The sequence below is a fragment of the Macrobrachium nipponense genome, chromosome 7 (genome assembly GCF_015104395.2).
Source record: "Macrobrachium nipponense isolate FS-2020 chromosome 7, ASM1510439v2, whole genome shotgun sequence".
In the NCBI taxonomy this organism is placed as follows: domain Eukaryota; kingdom Metazoa; phylum Arthropoda; class Malacostraca; order Decapoda; family Palaemonidae; genus Macrobrachium; species Macrobrachium nipponense.
This window is the reverse complement of record NC_061109.1, coordinates 77,211,350-77,235,584: the sequence shown is the minus strand read 5'-3', so window position 1 is coordinate 77,235,584 and position 24,235 is coordinate 77,211,350. Positions and strand designations below refer to the sequence as shown.

At 36.4% G+C, this 24,235-nt stretch overlaps 1 protein-coding gene across 2 annotated transcripts; it reads left to right on the top strand.

Annotated features, from left to right (window-relative positions):
• The first annotated feature begins 4,476 nt into the window (after positions 1-4,476).
• Positions 4,477-22,694, top strand: LOC135216989 (uncharacterized). Of its 2 annotated transcripts, none has more exons than XM_064252544.1 (11): positions 4,477-4,654; positions 11,186-11,354; positions 11,947-11,980; positions 12,104-12,280; positions 13,002-13,152; positions 13,307-13,469; positions 14,717-15,159; positions 18,102-18,185; positions 21,355-21,497; positions 21,903-22,041; positions 22,208-22,694. In XM_064252544.1, exons 1-11 carry the CDS (start codon positions 4,639-4,641, stop codon positions 22,420-22,422), a joined length of 1,734 nt encoding a protein of 577 aa, XP_064108614.1. In that variant the 5' UTR covers positions 4,477-4,638; the 3' UTR covers positions 22,423-22,694. The 2 variants fall into 2 exon arrangements, with proteins under 2 accessions (XP_064108614.1, XP_064108615.1); XM_064252545.1 differs by lacking the exon at positions 4,477-4,654 and adding an exon at positions 11,544-11,693 and having other exon boundaries at positions 11,215-11,354.
• The last annotated feature ends 1,541 nt before the right edge of the window (positions 22,695-24,235 follow it).

Sequence of the window (24,235 nt, the reverse complement as noted above, 5' to 3'; positions counted from 1 at the left end):
TTTCACATCGCCTGAAACTAGCTTGTCTTATATTGACATTTATAGCCATATTTTGAGCCGTACCTCTCCAACCAAAATTACATTCTATTTTTACTCCATTTTACCAGAGATGTGCCGAGCAGCTAATTTCACTAACATATTCCAAGCGAGTTGTATCCATCTGTTAATGAGATCTCTGCGTTAAACAGATAACGATAGGATAGGCTTATATATAATACAACCGTTCCTTTTCTCACCAGTTTTCAACTTAATCTTCCACTTGTTCTTTACGAACACTATTTAAGAATTGCTTCCCTTGTCTATGAATGCGCGCATGTGTATAATTGCACAATTTCTTATACTTCAGCCTGGTCATACCAATACTATACGTCTTAACAATTAAGTATCGTACAGTGACGCAATCACCACCGCTCCCTGGGCCACCCAGGACCCACCTGTCTGTGTTTTCGGTCCATAGGAAATTAATGGTGCCGAATTTGAAACGGCCAGAAAATCTTTAATAGAGGAAAGTAAGTAATCAGATCCATATATAGGAAAAATACTTTATTATAAATGATTAAATAACTAAGCAGCATATATACTTATTTTTCGTAAATTATATGGGTCTAAATGCTAACTTCCCTGTATTAACGATTTCATGGGCGATTTAAATCTGGACCTTGTAATTTCTTATGGAGCAAAAACAGCCAGGTGGCTCAGCACGTGACCTGCGACGTCACGGCTACGCTACTCTTATATTAAACATCTATTCCCTAGTTTCTGAGTCGAGCTCCATTATTTGAATGAATGATCAAGCTTGTTTGGCGTTGCATTTGTAGCGATCATGTACTTGGCCATGGCTTTAAGTGTTAACCTAGAAGTGTATATGTATAGTTATATGATTTGTTAATATAAAGTTCTCTTCATCTACTTTGCGCTATATATATATATATATATATATATATATATATATATATATATATATATATATGTAAGTGTTTACATAATAAAAATATGGAATGTTAGTCCATATATATAAAGATTGCTTGCAGGAATGTGATCAGACTAGAGACGCTAAAGATGACGTATACAATAAGTATGTAGGCTAAGATAACATGCCGTCACCTGTAGTCATTCAATTGTTTATAAACATTAGTCCAAGCTCCCTGCTTGAGACAACTACGGCCTACGTGATCTGTAGCGTGTCTCATTTTGATTGTGTGTTCGTATGAAACTATGTCATTTGTATGTATGTTCATATGTTCGAACTACTGTCTGTTCCTTCATAACTTGTAACAGAGATGGTAGACAAGTAGAACAGAGTTAGCTATCGTCATTAGAAGACCTGTACCTCTTTACCTAAGCTTTATCATGTAGAGGAATAGGATTAGCCATCATCATTGGCAGAAGCGATCAAGCTATCGTTATTAGAAGACTTGTACAGTAAGTTCCAAAACTGAAGCGACAATTTTCAGAGGATTTCGTTCGATATTCACTACCTGGCAACTACAACTCTTAGCTGAAAAATAATTTTTTTTTCTACAGTGAAAGCTCTATCAAGCAAAATAAAGCCAACATATGATGCACAAATATCAAATCTATGATATTTATAACAATCATAAGAAAAAAATACTGTAATAGTTTTTATTTTAAAGTATAGTAATTACTTCAAACTATAGAAACGAAACAATTTGAAATTCTCGTTCAACCCAGGATTACCAACGTTACCAATGTATATTTCGAGGAATGTGGAAACAAACATTTAATATCGTAGTGTATTTATCAATTATTTTTAGCGAAGATGCATAAAACCATGCAAGTATCAATAGAATGTAAAAGGAAATCTCCGCTACATTAAACATAATCAACCATGAATGCACCTAGATTCAATAGAGAAGTTGGGTGTGGTTGGTAGTTCTGATTTTATCTTCTAGGTCCGAGCATAAAATACCATCTTCGAAAAAGGCTCTAACTGCTGCTGCTACCTTCAGGTGACTAGGCCTAGTTCCGGGCGGGCCATAGCAAGGCTTACAATGCAGGGCCACTGTCTGTTATTTAGGGAAAAGTAGAACCATTAGGACCAACACCAGGACCTGTCCTTGCACCTAGGAGACAGACTCGCTAAATAAAAAATAAGAAAGACGGTCGCAAGCAACCAGAACACCCTAAAATCACCACCTGGTTAAGTAGGGAGACAATAGATCCCAACACCTCGCCTCACCCTCTACCTCTACCTATACCCACAAACCTAACTCCACCTTTTTCACTTCAACCGTTTATCTCAAATCTTCTAATCATTCCAACCATGATATTTAAGACTGAATGTGCGTAAGTGGGCGTATCATAAGGGAGTGATCACCAAATTCATATTTCCACGGGCAACCAGTAATCAGCTCGATCCCAGTCAAGCATTATTAATATAACATAAATTTATGATTTTTTTTTTTGCCATATATATATATATATATATATATATATATATAATATATAATATATATATATTATATAAGCACCCGAGCATGACCAATAGGCCTAGTGCTCGATTTTTAAAAAACAGGCCTCTGGTTATTTCCTGACTAGATAAAAAGGTCCCGAGAGAGAGAGAGAGAGAGAGAGAGAGAGAGAGAGCATAACAGGAGATACTCGAATTAAAATAATGCTCGCCAAGCATATTCACACTCCGGATCGTATGGACAAAAATAGTCTCACTTATGCACTGAAAAAAAAGGGTGGAAACCTTCGAAAATAATTGTTTGATGCGACCCTGAATGCAATTCCACAAGCAAAGATTTGCACAATTGAGGAATTAGATGAAATTATTAACTAACAAGCTGGAAAATATATTTCCTTAATTCTTGAATAGGCCTAACCATGTAGCCAATGCTAAAAGCGCATATAACTAAGATTTCTTGTTTTTTTTTTTTCTTTTCTTTTGTTTTACACCAACTTGTGTCCTATTTATATTTCATTTAATCAGATACTAAACTTTTTTGTGCTTTATCAAAAGAAATCATAATAACTTTCGATATAACGCTATAAAAGTAGAAAGTTAATTTGCAAATCATATTGGCCAATGCTTATGCACTCGGTTCCTGCTGCCACTCATTGGTGAACACTTGATATCACACATTGAGAGCCACAGATGTTTCTATGGGGAAATTTTTTTTTTTTAATAAACAATTATTGAGCAAATATTGATCATTCACTGGGGAAATACTTTCTGTGCTTCTACAGTTAATCACTGATACGTATTGTTAGATAAAGAGGATGACAATAATTGGAGTATATTTTTACTAACTGGCAACCCCACGAGTTTCTAAAGAAATACGATCAATTCTGAAATTTGTCGCTTCACTTCTGGAACTTACTGTACAATCATATCTGATCTTCAGCATGTAAAACTTCAGAAGAATACATATATTTTTATATTTCGTGTTTTCTACAAAAACCTCCTCACCATGAGTTTAACACATCGTCGTAATAACCAACAAGATAATACCGACTTCGTAAATGATCTACAAACCCCCAGACACTCCATTGAAGATGGAAGTGCAATACCAACCGACTTAGCGTAAGATTATCGCTAGTCTAACATTACCTCATAGGGCGCCTTATCATACAAGGCACAAGCTCTAATATATATATATATATATATATATATATATATATATATATATATATATATATATATATATATGTAGGTGCAATTCAAAATGACAAGACCATAGTTCAACGTCTTTATTTTTGTCTATTACCGAAAATGTGTTCCCGATGTGCGTGGGTGAGAAGGAACACTTTAAAGATGATACAGCATTTTATATCCTCGATTTCAGAGGCAGTGCTCAAGGGTAAACTCGTAAGTAACCTTATTTAAAACAATCTGCGCTAAGAAGCGCAGTAGCGCACAGGAGACAAAACTTGGCTTGAGGTGAGCAGGAGGTGCGAATGATGTGAACGCAGAGTAAGATAACTGTCCCCCACTAGTGACTGTGAGCGAAGGTTGTGCATTTTTTTTTTTTTTTTTTTTTGGTGGGGTTGGGGTTCATTCGTGGTTTTACTACTACTGTGTAGTTTTGTCCGTGGAGTAGAAAGTGAGAGGCCTAAAAGGTAAATAAATAAATGATTCGTTGGGAACATGTAGTTTGCAGCACCATACTCTGTATTTCTGTATTTATTTGCCTACAAAATGACAAGTAATATATATATATATATATATATATATATATATATATATATATATATATATATATATATATGTATGATATATATATATATATATTTATATACACACACACACATATATCGTCAAAATATAACGTGTAGGTATACATGTATTTTCAGCAGTCATATACACAGTGTATCATATTATTTGAATCCTTCCTTTTATTTTTCGTTTAAACGTCCTGAGCAAAGTCAAAAGGACGGACAATGAAGCGACAGTACAGTCTACAGACTTGGGTCTGAAGAACAATGGGCAGTCTGACAGTTTCAGATGTAATCAGTCCATTGTTGGAAAGTTGCTTGTAGCCGGTAACTCAGTGCAAGTTTCCAGGGAAGCTGGAAACCGGTCCAGTAGTAACGCTTGTACAGTGTTCGTCGGCAGATTTACAGTGTTGTTTGCAGTAATTTAGCAATTTCGATAATCGGCGTTGAGTAGTCATGTTAATTTTGTCAGGTATGTTCAAAAACAAAATAGTTCTCCTCGGTAAGTTAGCCGATAATTCTATACCAGTTAGCCTAATGAATCAATGTCAGGAATGGTATAACCTATGTTAATTTGATCAGGAGTGTCTGGAAAGTTTTATTAGGCATAGACGCACTGTAAATTGAGCCACATTAATTAATGTATTAGTGTGGTTAGACTCTAAAGAACAGCTGCTGTTTGGGCATTGCTTTGGAAATTTCAGGTTCTTATAGTAATTTGGTTTCTTAACAATTTAACGTTTTTACCGGTCGATTGTAATTAACGTGCGATTTCCTTTGAACTCTAGTAGGTTAATCTAAGTACCTAATAGAGACACGAGGGGGTATTTGTTTTGAAATTGCAGTTTCCTATAGTATTTTGGTTGCTTAGGTATTAACAATTTTAGGTAGTATACATATGCACTGTTGTCAGTCTTCTTGCCTGGAGACTACGGTGGCCAGACGTCCTGCTTTAAGCAGGACAGTCCTGTTTTTTAGCATTCTGTCCTCTGTCCTGCTTTGCCTTAAGAAGGACAATAATAATGTCCTGCTTTTTGTGTCTGTCTAAAAAATCAGAGATGTCATTCTGCTGAATGTTGAAGTGAGATTTGGTTGACTATTTCTCGCTTTATTGAATACCTTAAAGAAATGTCAAAAAGAAAGACTGCATTTAACCATGAATGGCCCACGGAATTTGGATTTATTTCTAAAAGCAGAAAAGGTGATTATTATGCACTTTGCACAGTATGCCATTGTGATATGGATATCGGTGGCACGGGAAAAATTGCAATTGAACGACATGCTGCCTCAGATAAACATAAAACTAACACTCATATTGCTGCCACATCATCAGTATTATTATATTTCTGCCCATCTCGATCATCTCAAGATGATAAAATAATGGCTGCAGAATTGTGTAAAGTGTATCAATCATACAGAAGTGTTGATTGTGGAGTAAAAGTTGACAAGAAATTTATAGTGACTCATTGATAGTGAAGGGAGTAACATGTGGAAAACTAAAATAAAAGCTGTGTGAGACAATATTCTAGCACCGTATTCTGTAGAAACACATTAGGAGTACATCAAAGAACATAGATTGCCCTTTTCAATAGCAACTGATGCTTCAAACAGAGGTGCAACAAAGTGTTTCCTAATACTTTTGAGATAATTTCATTTTGTGTTACTTGACTTTTACAGTGATAACAAGGAATCATCCGAGGCCATAACAAATCAGCATTATCTAAACTAGAGACTTCAGGTTTGGATCTGAATAGTGTCTGCATACACTGCTGATAATGCAAGTGTAAACTGTGGAAAACACAACAGTGTTTATCAGAAAATTAAAATGGCTCAAAAGAACGTTATTGCGGCAAACTGTTTGGCTCATATTTTGCACAATACAACAAAATTTGCTGCAGCTAAAATGGATATTGATATTGAAAATATTGTGCTAAAAGTTTACAGCTATTTTAGCATTTCACCTAAAAGAACAGCACAGTTAAAGGAATTCTGTGAATTATGGAGGATGAGTTTGTCCAATTTGCAATCTATTGGCGGCATGTTGTGACTAGATGGCTTTTTCTCTTGCCAGCTATTGATAGAATACTTAAGTGTTGGGAAGTCCTAAAAAGTTATTTCCAGAGCATAGGTGAAGAGGAGTGCCCTAAAGTACTATGGAAGTGCTTTGGAGATGAAGGAAATACCTGTGAATCCTCTGAGATCTATTTCTTCTTCCTTAGTCACGCTCTTAAATTGTTCTCAGACACAATTGAAAGTCTAGAAGCCAAGACATTCAGCATAACTTCAGTATTCAGTTAATGTCTGAACTGAAAAGCAAACTTGATAGAAGAGCAAATGATCGTTTTTTTTGGCTTTGCAGTAAACAACAAGCTTAGGCAACTTACACCAGATTTGTCGACGAAATGTAAAACAGACTTCATTGCTTTCTATGAAAGAGCCTATAAAAGTACTTGAGGTGAAAGGTTTGTGACTTCTTCTGGAAAGAGATACCAAAGTGTCAAAATTAAGTCTAACAAGAGCAATACCTTTTGAGAATTCTGTGACGTAGTCAAGGCTTGTCACATTCAAGATAGACATGGATGAATTATATGAAGAGTATGGGATTGTGGAGGCAATTATCAATACTCCTGAGATGAAAGATAGCACAGTGAGGAACGTTATCTCAAGCTGTTCAGTAAATGTGAGGTCCCTTTAACAAATTCTGAAGGAAGGTGAGTTGCTTTAATATTTTTCTCTTTTCCATGCAGCAATGCTCAGACAGAACGGGTTTTCTCAATGATGACTTCAGCTTGGACAAATGAGAGAAATCGTCTGCAAGTGGACTCGGTCAAAGCAGAGCTCCAAATTTGTAACAACTTTACAGAAGAATGCCCTGCTATGTACAAAAACTTTTTGGCAAATAGAAACCTCTTAAATATGGCAAGGAAAGGGGCAAAGTACAAATGTTAGATTGATAATTCAGTAACTCCTTTATTTAGTTTCTAAAATAATGTTAATTTTTTCACATATCTTGGGAGTAGACCCTCTTTTAAACAAGTCTTGTTGAAAAGGATTACTGCATCAGCTCCATTAATTTTGTATAGTCTTCTCTATTTTCCTGCAACCATCGCTGTGACCATGCCCTGGCAGATCTGGGCGAAACGTCAGAGAGAGATAGAGAAACTTGTAGCAGTAATATATGTATATAGCAGTAATAAAGATAATTCAATATGACTATACTGGATTTGACGATCCCCTTTGGCACGTTGCTTGCCAGTTTCAGCAACATTGAGAAATCCTTAATAAGGAAAAATAGAGAAGACTCTATACAAAATTAATGGAGCTGATGCAGCAATCCTTTTCAACAAGACTATTTTTTCACAAGTTACTTTTATTTTTATTATTATTGTTATGTACTAAATTGTCCCATCATTAATAAAATTGAGCATTAATTAATTTCAGTTCTTTATTCTTATACTATTTGACAAATAAACGCTCATTTATATATATATATATTACACACACACACACACACACACACACACACACACACACATATATATATATATATATATATATATATATATATATATATATATATATATATATATATATATTATATTCAAGCCCTCAATAATCATGTTCAATTTAGGTAAAAATTGGTGTTGGCATAAAAAAAAAATTATTGTCCTTCTTTTTTGGAATTTTGAAGTGGCCACCCTACTGGAGACAGGGGTCGGAGAATGGTGCTGTGTCATAGTTGACACGGTGGGTATGAAGACTAATGACCTTTACGCTGCCTGGAAATTAGGGTAGGCCTGTCCTACCTGCTATTACATGACATTCCTTGTGTGAATGGGTCTTATTACTGATGAGACCAGGTGATGTCTTCCCACAGGGAGGCAATTGAAGTGCTGATTTCCATTTTAGGGGTATTGAAGAAAATTCCTGGTACTCTGCTTGTTTCTTTATTACTCATTACATCATGCCAAATTTCTCCCAGGCCTAGTCTCCTGGACTTTATTAATTTACGTAGTCTTCAGAACTCCTGGACTAGATCCCTTGCAAGGGATAGATAATAATTTGTATTAATAGTTTGGTAAAATAGCCAAATTGAAGGGTGGACCGGATTAATCCTCCTCACACGAGAGCATTCGGGATTCGTGAACCTTTCATGTGTTGCTAGTGTTACCAAAATCCTGACGAAAGATTCAGGACAGCGCTCCCATACTCAAAGTGTAAGAAAAACAAAACAAGGGACTGGCTACACTGCCACGCACTCGTGTCCACAACAAAAACGAAAACATTTCACAGTTCCAGTCACTCTTACAACAGTAGTGTCAAGATAGGAGGAGGATGAATCAATTCATAAATAAATCACTAATAATTAAAGGAATATTTTCCCCATTTAGCACAGGATGACCTCATAGGTCCCAGGTGTGCCCGACATGACACTTGGCCCTTTGTGTGCAAGGTTCACTTTTATGGTTGTTGAGACTATAAATAGGGTTGGAGGGATCTAGTAAGGACAAAGCTTTCTTTGTGTGTCACTTTGGCTCGATCCTCTGCTCATACTAGCTCTTTCTGGCCCCCAAGTAGTCCCAGACTTTAAAGGGAGCCCGCAGGAAAACCCAGACTCCCATGGTACTACTGGAGTCGTTCTATTAAAGAAGTAATCCATTGTAGGTTGCACAGTGCGTTTTTTTTCAGTTTTCATAAATTACTTGATAACATGGAACATTGTCTTGAAGTGCCCTCTGAACTTTAGCAAACTGTTCCTTGTCCCCATCCATTTCACTAAAAGTTCCAGTCCATGTTCAAATGAAGCAAATGCCTGTCATTTTTTTTTTTTTGCCATAAACGTTCACTCTAGCTGTTCTTTTACTTTTTCCTCCTCTGCTTCTTTTTTTTCTTCTGCAAGTCCAATTAAATCCTCTGCTTGTTCTAAGTCTTGTACATCGGTAAGTTGTTGGATATCTTCCTCATCAATTTCTAAATCTAAGCTTATCCTAAGTGTCAAGATCTTCATATGGATTTCCACATCTTCATTCTGATCGAAACCTTTTAATAAGTTCACATACACTTATAGTAGGTTTTTCCAAACCACATTCCACACCCTTCCAATGTTCACAATGGAATTCAGGACACTGAATTCTTTCCAGAAATTTCCGAGATCTTTCTCCTTATTATCCGTAGCCTGGACAGCCTGAGCAAATGTGTTCCGAAAATGATACGCCTTGAATGTAGCCACAGTGCCCTGATCCACGGGTTGTATGAGAGAAGTTGTGTTTGGTGGCAGAAACGCAACTTTTACGTTCTCGTTAATGTCTCCAATGTGCTGAGGGTGGCAATGAGCATTGGCAAGAATCGGCAGAATTTTGAAGGGGATGTTGTTTTTCCTACAATAATCTTTCACTTTTTCACTGTTTGAATGAAGTAATGAACATTATCAGTCTTCGAACAGCATTGCAGTCATCCACGCTTTTTTTTTTTTTTATTATGTATGTAATGCACAGGAAGTGAATGCTTATTGATGCTTTTTAACCCCAACAGTCCAGGCTAATAAGACATTCCCGGGTGGGTTATCAGCGGACTCTGTTATCACCGATAATAGTTGTGGCTCACTCATTAATCTGTCAGAAGCTGTGTAGCTTACCCAGCTCCTTTATCAGGATAAATTTGCATCTCACCTTGGGTGGATGTGAAATTGAATGTGAGAGTGACTGGCCCCACTTTCCTTCTCTGCCCTCTCATCCGTCTTCTCTTCCTTTGGGCAGAGAGTGAATTCATGCCATAACAAGCTTGAACTGGTGACCGATGCAGGGAAGTTTTACAAAAAAGTAACTGTTGTGTCTTTCTTGTAGAATTATAGAAGCATACTACCCCATCCTTTAACAAGGGGAGGTCCCTGACATTAAGACAAACCTGTTGCTTATATTTTCCTTACTGTTGTTGACTTAGATTCATCCCTCCCCGACATTAAGAGAAACCTGTTGCTTATATTTTCCTTACTGTTGTTGACTTAGATACATCCAAGCATGTTTTTGCATCAGGTTACGTTTCCTCCCTTATTAAAGAAAAAAAAGCAAAAGTAACTATTAATCACGCAGTCAGTGCACTCCAATTAATTCATCAGAGGTATGGTTCTCTCCATTGCTCTCTCGACCAGGAAGAAAATCCTGGTGTTGTGAACTCTAGTCATTTCTAGAGAATTAGATTCCTCTTTCCAAATTTGTCTTCCTATTGTAAAGGACTGAGGGTTTGCTCTATGTAGTGTAGGAACAAATGACAATTTTTTAAAAGAAAATCGTATTTTTCGTAACTAAACAAACCTGAGGTTCTTGCATCTCATGCCACCCCTCAGTCTGACACCTTGGTCAAAGGCAAATTAGCATGTTTATGTTTGGGTAGGGCAGGACTCCCACCTAGTGAATAGTAGTTAAAACTGCCTAACCACCTAGTTTAAAAGTCTATCAGCCATTTCCCAGCATCGCCGTAATTCCTAATGTAGAAGACCTTAGGTTTGTACATACTATATGTATTTAGGAGAAATTCAATTTACATGAAAACATTTTAATTTTGATACTAAGTAGCCTTTAAGGATTGGCTGATTTCACTTTGCCCACCATCTGTTTCAAATGTGGGAATCAGCTATATAAGGAGTGGTAAGGTTCATTTTAAAAATATTAATACTTTGGAGTAATATTGTTTTTACATACTTACTTCTCCATTGTATAAATTGCTTTCCCTGCCTTCCCACAAGGTGGACAAAAGTACGTAGTCTGCCCGGTACGAGTGTGTGTACCCTAAGTAATCTCTGGTGGGGTATGGGGGAAGTAGATGGATAGAGAAGACGGATATTCATAGAAAACATTGATCTAATTTTTGTTTCAGTCTGTCGAATCCGCCCTGTTGTGGAAGTTAAAGCTATATATATTATGGAGAGGTATTTAAAAAATGAATCTTAAGTGCTATTTATATGTTTTGTATTGTGTATGTAAGTTACTACTGTATCTTGTTACAGATAACTGCACCTTCATTCTCTTAGTGGCATTGAGTAAGGTATGGGCTTTAGCAGCTCAAGTCAGTGACCTTGTTCATGATGGAATAGTAGCACATCAACTGACCGTATCAAGAAATATAGAAATATGTGAAGTGTATAATAGTTCAGGAATCTATCACATCATAAAAAGGTTAGTTATTTAAAAGTATGTACAATACAATACATATATGTATTGTATTGTAAAATCTGTATTCTGGTTCAGTGTCTATACAGGTGATTTGACTAGATAGCATTACGGACTTGCTTTTGTTTTGGTAGATGATATACTAGCCATTGAGAATATTTTTTTTCTTTTATTAAGATCTACTTTTTTACCTAGATTAGCAGACTGACTTGTTTGTTTTGGAACCTGGAAAATTTGTTTGCATTTAAATTATAAGAGTCCCAGAAGCTGGAAGGAAGCAGAATAGTCAGTGGGACATGGAAAAAGCATTAAGCTTTAGAAAGTTGTACGTATTCATGAGTGGAGGTTAGTACATTATTTTTGTGTGTGAAGTGGAGACTGGTTAAAAATGCACCAATTCTTCTTCCAGAAATGGGAGGGAGATGGTGAGAGATTTTGGTATACAGTAGTAGTTTTATTGTTTTGCAGACTCGAAAGTCAAGTTACCCTCAGTAATGTATTTATAAAAAGTTTTTTTTTTTAAAGAACTACATTTTCTGACTTTAACCCATTATATTTATATAAATTCATTTTGAATTTTTTCCATTTCTGTTGGCAGACAGTCATCGCCAGCATCATTGATGGTTGTGAAAGTGAGTGTGGGTGTCATTTTAAAGTACTTGCTTTTGGAACAATGTTGTAATACATATTTCAATTTCCCATGTTAATTTAAAGGTGAAACTTTTAAGAATGATTGACTAATTTTTTGTTCTAAGATTTGGCCATCTGGATGCAGAGCTCGGTTCTCTGGGAACTACAAATGGGAGAAAAGTGAGATAACCATGGAGGCTTCAGTTAATAATGACAAGTATCCATCTGTTTTTTTCTCCATTGGTTACCTTCAAAGGGAGTTGGAAGATGCATTCTTCATGAACCTATATTGGAATAAAGAGGTGGGTGACTTAAGTGTTCTTTTAAGTCAACAGTAGCCTAGCCAAATTCTCGAGACATACTCTACATTATATTCATCCGTTTGGCTAAATACAATTGATAGATGTTAGTGGAATTTTCATTTTTGGTTACGAAAAGATTTCCGTGATACGTATACTATCTTCATGTTCATCTTTATGATATGGTGGGTTGCCTCCAATTTCTCTGATCTGTTTCACGTTTCCTGTAACTGCTAAGTTCTATTTGTGGTAAGACTGTAATATTTTTTTACCTGGTTCTCTTTACATTGACGGTACCATTATCAGTGGCTCCTTGTCTGCTATAACTCTTCAGTTAGTATTTTTGGAAAAAAATTGTGCTTGTCTCTCGTGCAATAGTTGGTGAGTCATATTTGTAGGTGAAGTGCAGATATTTTAAACAGAATATCCACCATGTTTCAACATGTCCCATTAATTGGGACTTGAAAATTGATAACTCTTTCCTGTTTGGATGTGTGATATGTTTTGTGTGAGTTTAAATTGCTAGGTGTTTCTGGGCCCAGATGTATGCTTCATGACTAACTTCTTGTTACTCTGTATGTATGGTATTACTTTTCAGCCTTTTATGCCACAGAATAAAGAAGCTAAGAAACGTTAGGTAGGTAGTGAGCAAACTAAGTTTTTTTTTTTTTAAACCATATGTATCTAATGCTTTGTAATTTCTGTTTTGTAACTTTACTTTTAGCATGTCATCTTGGAGTTACCATTCATGGAGGTGGGTTACTTCTCTAACTTCAATTCAGCTGTCCCATGGCATCTCGAGTCTCCTCCTGGTCTGCACATCAAAAACTGGCAGTTCTGGATAAATGACAAAACTTCATTGGACAAACTCAGAGGTATCGAATGTAATTATTATTATTATAATATCTACGGTGTCACAATGATAATCATTACCAGTTTATGCGTAGTATATTGTGCATTCCTATCATGCTTCAATATGGGATATGAATGCGTTGCCAGTGGTCTCATGATTTACTGTTTTTTCTAAAGATTTCAGTAATGGCTTCAATGGAATACTTCTCAACATAACACTGCTGAGTGACGCTGGAAGTGATTATGAAACCACACAAGTTAGATGCCACTTAAAATCTCAAGAGAGGAGTTTAATTTTCTTCAATATTTCAGATAGAAACAGTAAGACGTCAGCTGAAAAGTAAGCATAGAGAATGTGTTTGCCATTTATAATTGTCTATTTCTTCTTCCAGATTGATTTGAGTGATATTTAGGTACATAGTGACAGGAAATTAAAAGTTATCTGCAAGTCTGAGACTTGCTCATTGGCTCACTTTTATATGTCAGAAAATAACCCTGATTATCAATGCTAACATCTCTTCATGGTTTTTTGTACAGTAAAATTTCTAAGTAATGATTTTTGCTGATCATTGTTTTGACCAATTTATTTCTATAATCTGATAGTCTGAAATTTTTTTATTTTGATACATGTGTGTGGTAATAAAGGGTGTAGTTTTTTAAGGACTAGAATTATTTGTATTTTTTGCTGAATATAAGCACTTGGCATATTGCAATATGGATGCTAAAGCATTAAAAGTTTTCCCATGCTTTTAGTTGGTTACTTATTTTGTTAAATATTTGAAGTGGTAAAATGTGTTTAGGTAAGTAGACAAGACAAAAAGATTCTGATTGCCTCTTACACAGCAGCATTGATTCAATACTGTATGTGAAGCTAGCATTTTCTTGGTAGTTCATCACCTGCAGATGTAAGTATCTACGTGTCAAATTTTTTTGGGAGGAATATGACAAAGGGGCGCCTTGTGCTTTTTAACCATTCTTGCTTTTCAAATTTAGGTTTATAACTTGATTCAATACTGTATGTGAAGCTAGCATTTTCTTGGTAGTTCATCACCTGCAGATGTAAGTATCTACGTGTCAATTTTTTTTGGGAGGAATATGACAAAGGGGCGCCTTGTGCTTTTTAACCATTCTTGCTTTTCATATTTAGGTTTATAACTTTGTTTGTATAGGTAACTTGCATTCTTTCATTCATAACTTAACCATTTCTAAATGAATTTACCACTTTCAGTTGACCTTTCATTAAAAGGAAAAGGGCTATTTATTTAATATGTCTTTTTATCCATCTAATACATTTTGCCTTATTAGACATATCTTTTTATCTGCTGTCCAGTTCATAAATCATAACTTTGATGCTTTTCTGTCCACTTGCCTGGTTATGCATCTGTTGTCCTTTTCTTGATTAACATTGTAAGTTTTAGGTTCAACTTGACATGTCTCAATCCTATTGGGACTTCATCCCTTATGTTTTTAAACCATTGTCTGATGTCCAAGGTAGTTTTAGCTATGGAATGTGATATTTTTGGTAATTTTAAGATATCATTTACAAAGAAAGATATCTATTTTCTAATAAAAAAATTTTCCTTACAGCCAGGAGGAACTCTTACAATTGCAGTTTCCTCTTAATTTGAATTTGACTTGGAAAAGGAAAGTCAAAACTTCTCCCAGCCTAAGTGAAAAAGAAATAACTCTACGCATAACTAATAATCTCAACAGTGAATTTGTATGGTTCCAAAGCATTGATGTTTTAGAACCTGAGCTTGATGAAGGAAATAATACAGCATTTTTTGGGAATCCTCATTGTTTGGGAAGATGTGTTCAACAGTTTGCCAAAGAACTTGAGAAAGATTGCCCTGCAAGGAGTGAAAAAGAAAGCTTGTTTATGAACATTGAAAATTACAGTGTAGAGGGTGATCGCTGCTGTGAAGAGCAAAAAGAGAAAAATAACTTACGTGCTAGAAGGATAAGGAAAGTCACCCAGACTATAGGAAAAACAGACTTCTTGACAATGACAGCAAATATGACTGTAGACAGTAAGTATGAAACAAATTTTGGCTGTTCAACAGAAAAAGTAAATGTAATTCAGAGTTCTCTTTAGATGAAGATCAGTTCTCTCTGTGGACTTTACCATGGTTCTGAAATGATTTTGTTTGCCATTAACACAAGGCTTCCAGTATTAGATGTACCCAAGTATGTATTTTAGAAATGCGTGACGTAGGTGATCCAGCTTGAAATGGACAGAATTATCTGTTCTTTTGTACACATTCATAATTTCTTTATTAACTACTTTGCTCCTTGCTCCACTGCACCCTTGTGATCATAATTTCTTGTGTTGGCAAGCTACTTTTTTTAAGGCTGATACAAAGAACTCTCTTCTTCAGTGAGGTGTAGAGATGGATGTACGTATTTGCTCACGTAGGAAACCTTTAGACTAGTGCAAACTGTTGAGTGAATTAGTTGGTGTATGCAAGCTGTTGAGTGAACTAGTTGAAAACTACATACAGTGGTACCTCGAGATACGAAAGGCTCAACTTACAAAAAACTCGAGATACGAAAGCCAATACAAAAAATTTAACGGCTCTACATATGAAAAGTTTTCAAGATACGAAAGGTTTCTGTAAAGTCCAAGATTCGCCCGAACCACCGATAACAATTTTGAAACTCGCGTGCCGCCAACTTAGTAGACTCGCCACCGATGCTAGTCGTGGCCATGAGATCCTTCTTTCCTATTGGCCAGCATCCCTCCCATCATGCATCTATGTACGTGGTGGCGTGCCTCGGCCACTCGGTACCAGCATCGTTATCGTACGCACGTGGTATTTGTTCGGTCTAACGATTTCGTTTAGTAACGTAAATTCGTTAGTGATTTCGTTGCAGTATACGTACGTTATCGTGTTGTGCGAAAACTTTATTCTACTTATATATAAATTACGTACAAGATAACTTAGTCATGGGTCCCAAGAAAGTTGAAATTCATGGAAAGAAGCGAATGCTCTCTTTGGAGACAAAGATGGAGATTATCAAGAAGTATGAAGCTGGTATGCGATTGAGTGTGATCGCCAAGGAATACAGCCGAAATCCGTCGACAATAGGCACCATCCTTGAACAGAAGGATGTCATCAAAGCAGCTACACCTTCCAAGGGCATCACTATTTTGTCCAGCAAGAGGACCTACGTGCACGACGAGATGGAACGGCTGCTTCTTGTCTGGATAAAAGACAAAGAAATCTCTGGCGATACGATAACAGAGACGGCAATCTCCCACAAGGCCAGCGCGTAGTGTTCATTAACGGCTGCCCATCTTGATAATTATCTACTAATTGTTGCACCTCAATACTCTGTTGGCCCTGGTGTCCATCAAAACCCTGTTCAACCAAATGCTCTCTCTGCAACTGATTTGGGTACTGAATGTTCGGCTGCTGACCTTCAACATAAACTGAAGTGCCTTGATTATAGTACTGGTATGCATGTTGTAAATGATTGGTCAACACCCTCTGTTCAGCAGGGAGTGGAGATTCTACCAACCTTGCAAAGTTTCCAGTTATCCCATGAGAGAGACCTTGATCATTTATCCCATGTGAGAGATCTTGGTCACTTATCCCACTAGAGAGATCTTGGTCAGTCATATCATATATGTCGTCACTCAAGAGGTGCTCTTCTTTTTCCATTTTCTGTGGAAAGAAATGAGAAATTTTTTAAAAAATACACATGACACAAACACCATCACAATGTCAACTCTGACTAGTAGATTCAGAAACAGTTGACGATCCCGAAACTGTTTCCCAACCAGATCTTGACGAGATCGTTGCACTCTGCAAGTCCATGGGGCTGGTCGTCGACGAGGACGACATCAACGACCTTCTCGAGGAGCACCAAGAGGAGCTTACGACGGATGACCTGAAGGAGTTTGGAGGCGCCCATAACAATATAACGTCGTTCAAGAGGAGTTCTCTAGCAGCGGCGAGGAAGAGGAGGAGGACCCTATGACAACGGCAGAAATTAAGGATGTTCTAGCCACTTTTCATAAAGTGCAATCGTTTATAGAAAAAAAGACACCCCGAAAAGGCTCACACAGGTCGTATGCTTGCGCAGTTCGATGACGTTTGCCTGAGTCGTTTCAGGTACATTGTGAAAAGTAGGCAGAAGCAATCTTCCTTGGATCGTTATTTTTTAAAGAGGCCTTTAGCATTAGCAGGAGTAAGCAAAAAGGAAGAACCAAGTGATAAAAAACAAAAAGTTGTAAGCAAAAAGGAAGAACCAAGTGATAAAAAACAGAAAGTTGAAAGTGGTGATGAAGTTTAAATTCTGTAAAAAAAAAAAAAAACCTACGTAAAGTAAAAAGAAGTAAAAAAAAGTTAAAAATAAAAAAATTAAATTTTTATTTTTTTTTATTTTAGTTTTTTTGTAAAGTTAAGTGTTACAGTTTTGTTAATGTGTTTCGTAAATTTTAGTTTAGTTTTCCTTACATTTTTTATGTGTTTCGTAAAGTTAAGTGTACGTACGTATGTACGTATCTGCCGTTTGTCCTCCTCCTCCTCTGCCACCACTTTCGGAGATAGCCTCACTCGAAAGGTAAGCTTCCACATTTTACGTACAGTATTTCTTGTATACCATGTACTCTAATACACTTTACTTACAGGTTAATTTGCATTACGTTATTAAGGTAGGTATTGAATGGTCCAATTTGTTGTAGTATTTCATTGTTTATAGGTCGATTTAGCTTTATTATGAAATTTACGGAGATGTTTTTGGAGGGCTTGGAACAGATTAGCCATTTTACATGTAAAATGTGGTCCAAGATACGAAAACCTCATGATACGAAGGGCGCCTCGGAACGGATTAATTTCATATCTCGAGGTACTACTGTATCTGGATTAGTTTGCTTTTTCCTTGGAGGGTTACTGAGACAGTGTGCATTTCACTACTTGCTGACTGATTGTAAAAAATGATTTTATTATTCCTGTATCTTTTTCAGTGATGCCGAGTGGCCATTACATTGTCTATATTAACCAAAAACTCAACCTAAGTGTCTGTCCTGCCCTGAGTTTTTCACTGAAACGTAAGTTTTATTTTCATTTGTTCAGAATTGCAGATTAAACCTTGTAAATAGATATGTATTTTCCATTTTGTAATATTTCAGTCTTATAGAAGGTACCACTTGTTCTATACTCTACATCTAAAAGCTCTATTTTATATAATTCACTTACTAAGTAATTACATAACAGTTAGTTCACTGACACTGCAGCTTGAATTCAAAATTTCATAGGTAACACTTAAAATGACTGTGTAGGTGACCAGTTTTGCCCACAAGCAGGAATAGTAGCAACAACTTTAGCAGATAACCTCAATCTGTTCCTGATGTACTCAGGTATACACCAAGTTACGGCGGTAGTTTATTAATTTTTTCCGGTAATTTAATTGGATTTCGGTGATACGTATATACATCCACTGGATAGCATATTAGTAATCTTCATGAAATCTTAGGATGAGTTTTTGTTTGTTTTGTTTTTATCAATTTTATTCATCAACAGAATTTTGCCTTAGATGTAATTTAGGCCAAATCTTTTTTTTATAGTTAGGTTACTTGTGAGCTGCCGATAATAGTTCTGCCTTAAAATTAAATTTCGAATGGTACATTCCAGGCATAGGCACAAGCAAATCACTAATAATTATTGCCATAAAAGTAATTTTTTAATATTTCATCATTCTATTATGATAAAAGGTAGGAAAAACTTTTGCTTTTTTTTGCCTAGGGTATTTGAGAGCTGCCTGTATAGTTTTGCCCCTAAAGTAATTCTTGTATCTTAGGCTATTTCTTTAGGCCAAACATTTACATCAGATGGTGTTTACAAGGCGCAGGCTACTCGCAAGCTGTCGATAAATAATTGCCTTAAAGTAATTCTTGAATGCTTCATCATTCCTTTAGGGCAGAGATTTGCATTTTATTTGTTTACTGAGTCTAGTATATTTCCAAGCCGTCTGTATATAATATTACCTTAACCCTACACTTTCCTTTTCAGAGATTTGGAAAGTGTAGGGGCAGACAGTAGTAAGGAGAGAAGGGTGCTTAATGTCAGCCAAGAATTGGTCCCATTATTTGCTTCGGCAATATATTGTGTAGAGTACTCACTTCAGCAGTGCATTTACTAAGTTGTGCTAAGTAGGAAAGTTTTTTTTTATTGATTCTCATGTCTCCTGTGCAAGGATGACCTGCATCTAGTTTGACGCACAGATTAAGAACATTCTACACTTTGAGTACCCAGAAACACCCACTGGCTCCCACTTCAACCTGACGCCAGCTCAAGCAATGAGCACTTGATGGTGCCAGTCAGGTACCAAGTCATGCTCGGAGCTGCCAAAAGGTGTCCATGAGCGCCCACTGGCAGCATCTACAATCTGGTGCCAACCTGTGCTCTGTGCAGCCAAAGGCGCCCCAAGAGTGCCCACAAGCAGCTTCAGGTTTTTGGTTGCTACCATTACAGGTCCCCGTAGGTGCCGATCTGATTATTGTACCATTATTAATCCTTGCCTGGAATGTTGTTGTTGGCGAAAGTTGCCGTGGAAGATGTTTTACAAGAAGAGGGAGCATCGTAGAGTTTCTACTGGTCCTTCTTGGGAGCGTTTTTTGTCTCTTGTTTGGATGTCTCAGCTTCCCCCACTCCCAGAAGCATGCCCCCTATGATCATCCGTTGTGCCCAGATTTCCAATATTTAGAGTAATTCCATAGCAGAGATCTCTCTCCTTTTGGACTTCTAACTTGGGACACTTAATTAGAAGAGCAGTTTTCCTTCTTTTATGCAAAGCTAAGGATGTGAGAGTAGTTAAAAGTGTTGGATCTCCCAGTACCTTGAGACCATTTCTAGTTACTGCCATGGTATTGTGGAAGGAAGCATAGGATTGTTTTTTCCTACTTTCTCTTCACTTTCAGTGGATGGGTTGTGGTTTTAACTCAGTGTAGGTGACAGTGTTGTCTGGTTGTTTTTATTTTGGTGCTGCGCCCAGGGCAAGGGCAGGCACCTATTGTGCTTTGCTAGCCATTGGAGTACTTCCTTCACTGCAAAGTTCCCACCAAGTAGAAGGGGACCCATGGCTTTACTGCCACACCACTAAGAGTTAAGATGAGCACCAATCAGGGACAGTATCCCAGTAGCTCTCTTAACTTTTAAGCAACAACAAGCATTGGTATTTAATGTTAGCAGTTACTTACCAAGTATGTAATTACATGATCGGAGCCCATCTTCCTCCCTACTGATGGATGTAAGGCATGAACAGATTTGGGTTTTCTCCTAAAGTCGTTACTAATATTCCTGTTACCTATGTTATTTCTTATGTTTTCTTATTGTGTGAGCTGTAATTATTATTTTACGAAATAGAATAAAATAATTTTTTATTTTAGAATTTATGATTGTGTTTTAAAGAGAGACCCCACAAGGGATTGTAAATAGTAATTTTCAACAGAAGTTGGGGAAAAATGTTTAGAATATTTTCTCTTACACACTGTGCATTAATGTGTTTTTTCCTAAATTGGCTGACCTCTTAGGTTTTGCTGGCCTGGAGTGTTGCATATTGATTTTTTTTTATCCTGGCTCCTAAGGGTTAATGAATAACAGTGAAGAGAATGAGTAGTGATTAGTAATTTATTTTTTAAATTTAGTGCCTTGGAAAAAGGATCTGCTTTAGGTATTTCATGTTCATTTGCATAGTGTTCTGAAATAGAAATATGTAGTAGTGCCTTATCTTTGAAGAGTGGCCACACATGCGTACTCATTTACATAAGTGTATGGATGATATATACAGTCGACCTCTGCTTATTAACGTTCTGGATTTGTGGCTTTGCCTATTTGTAGATTTTTCTGTGGAACATATATTCACATTATTCGCAGAAAATTCTCCTATACACCGTATACGGAAATTTCAAAGAGAAATAGTCACTGATTACTATATTTTCATATTTTTGTGACCAAATAATTCTTTCATGGTAAAACTATTGAAATAGGCAGGTATTAAGCATTTTAAAGGGGGTTTGATGTTTGAACTATCAAAATAGGCAGCTATAAGTGTTTTTAGAGGGTTGATGAGTATTTGCTAAGCTATTCATTGGGTTGTGGTTCCTATTCCCAATGAATCACAGGGGCCAACTGTATGCTTTTATCTGTAGCACAGTATATTTACTGTACTTCACGCTGTTTGAACACTGTTATTATACCAGATTTTATCAATATTTACAGAAATTTTCAATATTTCTTCAAATTATTCTGGATGGGAATTTGTACTGAACCAGTGGCATTGGGGAAACATTGTGGTAAAGGGCCTCTGGGGACAGTCGTTCTTCGAGTTATATAAGAAAACTTTTTCTTTCTCATTTGATCAGGTAAGAATTTAGTGTTTAGATGATGTTAGGTGTCCTGCTAGTTATGAATACATTTTCTACTAGAACCAGTTGATTTAATTAAGCATTTATGACTTGCTTCACATTTATTTTGTTGATGTTAAAAAGAATTAAAAGAATTATGTACTAGGTTTTTGCTTTTTCTTTTTGTACCAACCTCTGTGTCCCATTGTGTAAAATTACCTTTTTATGATCCATATTGCTCTGTATTGTAGGCTTTTGTTGGATAAAAGTTTTATTGGGCTAGTCAAGAGGATCACAAAAATGTTAATTATTTGTCTGATATTTTGCACTTGCTAACTTCCTGTGTTTAGATTTTTGTGTACAGGATTCCTCCTTGCTGCTTAGTAAGATAATTGAGGAACTGTTTTCTTTTAATTAAATCAGGACATTCCACTTCCAAATATCAACATAATACTGGATTTTGAAGATTACAAGAACTTTGTTATAAAGTTTACCTGTCCAACTTTGGCCTCGTCAGTTGTCAGTACCACACACATCAGGTTTCCTGTGGTGACATTTAAAGGTTTGGTTGTTATTTGAGTTGTTTGGGTGATATTGTGGTGAATGTTAGGGTTAAGCTTTATATGCATCTTGTAAGTTGTTAGACAAAATGTATACATGTAAGTTATGATCTACTGTTTGCCCATTTTCTAATTTTAATTATTTTTATCCTTTTTGTTTTTGAGCAGTAATTGAACAAGATGAGTTTTGGCAAGAAGAAAGCATAAGATTATTTTCCATTTACTTTGTATATGATGAAGACATATTGGCCATATCATGGGACATTAATGAGTCAAGATTGAAAGAAATCTATAGAGGAATTATGGATGTGCTCTACCAAGTAAGTTTTACAAATATTTTTTTTACCTCAATTTATTTTTATATTTATCTGAAAGGTAAATAAATTCGAAATCAATAGATGGAAAATTGATCCTTCATTAATTTACAGGTGTTGGCAATAATGGTACATAATTATTAAACTAAAATTCTCCATCAGAACTCGGCTATGCTACAAAGTTATTGCACTTTCATTATGTAATGAAAGTGTAACAAGTGAAGAGGACAGCATTTTTATGATTTATGATGGTTACAGGTCCATAATCCCTTATCCAAAACCCACTGGACAAGCTGTGTTTCAGGTTTTGGATTTTTTAAGACTTTAGAACTAGAGGTTTCTCTATAATACACTTGCACCTTTCATTTCCAACAATTACATTCTGTAAAACTAAATAATAAAGGCAGTTCCCGGTTATTGGTGGCATTGGTTATTGGCGTTACAGCTGTCTACCTTTGACGCCGAAATGCACTGATCCCCGATTATTGACGCTGATAATACTGGCGCCATTGCATTTCTAACAGACACACCATGAACTGTTGTCAGACTCATAAGCTTTGTAAATTGCCGATTTTCTGTTTTTGTCAATTTTCGTTCATCAAGCCGTTGGAACGGAACCCCCGCCAATAAGAAATGTAATTTTCCTATATATTTATATACTTTTATATTATCTGATCTCTGTATCATCCGATCCTTGAAATTTTTACTCAAAACATGATTTCACAATATAATATCGTGTATAGTAAGAGATGCGGTTTCGATAGATTGCATATGCTTCTTGTGCAGGCTTCAGTCTTTGTAGATGACTCAAGGTTAAGCTTCCTATACCTTGTACAAGTCAGGGGTCCTAGGCCCATCTAAGTTTTGGTAGATTCACCAATAAGGCAGGAGTGAGTCAGCTTTAAACTAATCGGCTTAGGAGCGAAAGTTCAGTATGTTAAATGCAAGTTGTCATACATCCAACCAGGCTTACTAAACTTGTGGCTAGTGTAAGAATTCAGTACTATACCTTACATTAACAACCACTTGCTATTGCATGCAGAACACTTCAATAAACAACAGCAAACTGACATGTAAGTGAATAGAGGAAGATGTCTTTGCTGAGGTTTGTTACCGTAACTAACACATGTTTATTAAGAAATGCGTTACAGTTTTGACTTGTTAAGAATGTGCTTATTTTCAGTGTAATTCCATGAATGAAAATAAATTATATTTTTATTCATCCTTCACACAATGGAGATGTTGAGAAAGTATCCCACCAAATTTAAGCAGCATTTTCTGGGCTCAGCCGTGTCGCTCCGTGAAATGTGTCCTCTTTAGCACTATTTCTAGTAAAATATTGCTATAATACCAGAGAACTGCTAAATTGGACATGTCAGAAGTCTCTGACTCGCTCACCTAAATAAAAGGTGTCGGTATAAAACTGGGGCGAGTGTTAAACACTACCACAGCAACCCCTCCAATTAGCCTTTTCCTCATCAAAAGACCCTAAATACGGGGAGCCGACCCATAGGTCACACCCAGCTACCCTGTTGAAGGAGTCTGTGACGACATTCTTATCGATAGCCTCCCAGCGTTTGAACGCTTTAATTAAGCTATCTGTTCTTTGTCTTTGATTTCGTTATTCTTTATTGTTATGGATTGTCAATCTGCCATTTCACCCAAGTTAAGTACTGGTTCGCCCTTTTTCATTATTTAGGGAGTGATTTTGCCTTTCGTTTTGCCTTTATTTAGGGTTTTGTTAGGCGTCTCTTTTCCGTAGCGAGCGGCGGCGAGTCGCCCTTTCGTCGTTCCCTTGTTTTGTACCAGTTTCGAGTGGGTTTCCTGCCTACTCGTAACTTGTGATATTTCATTATATATATATGCGCTCGTAACTTGTGAT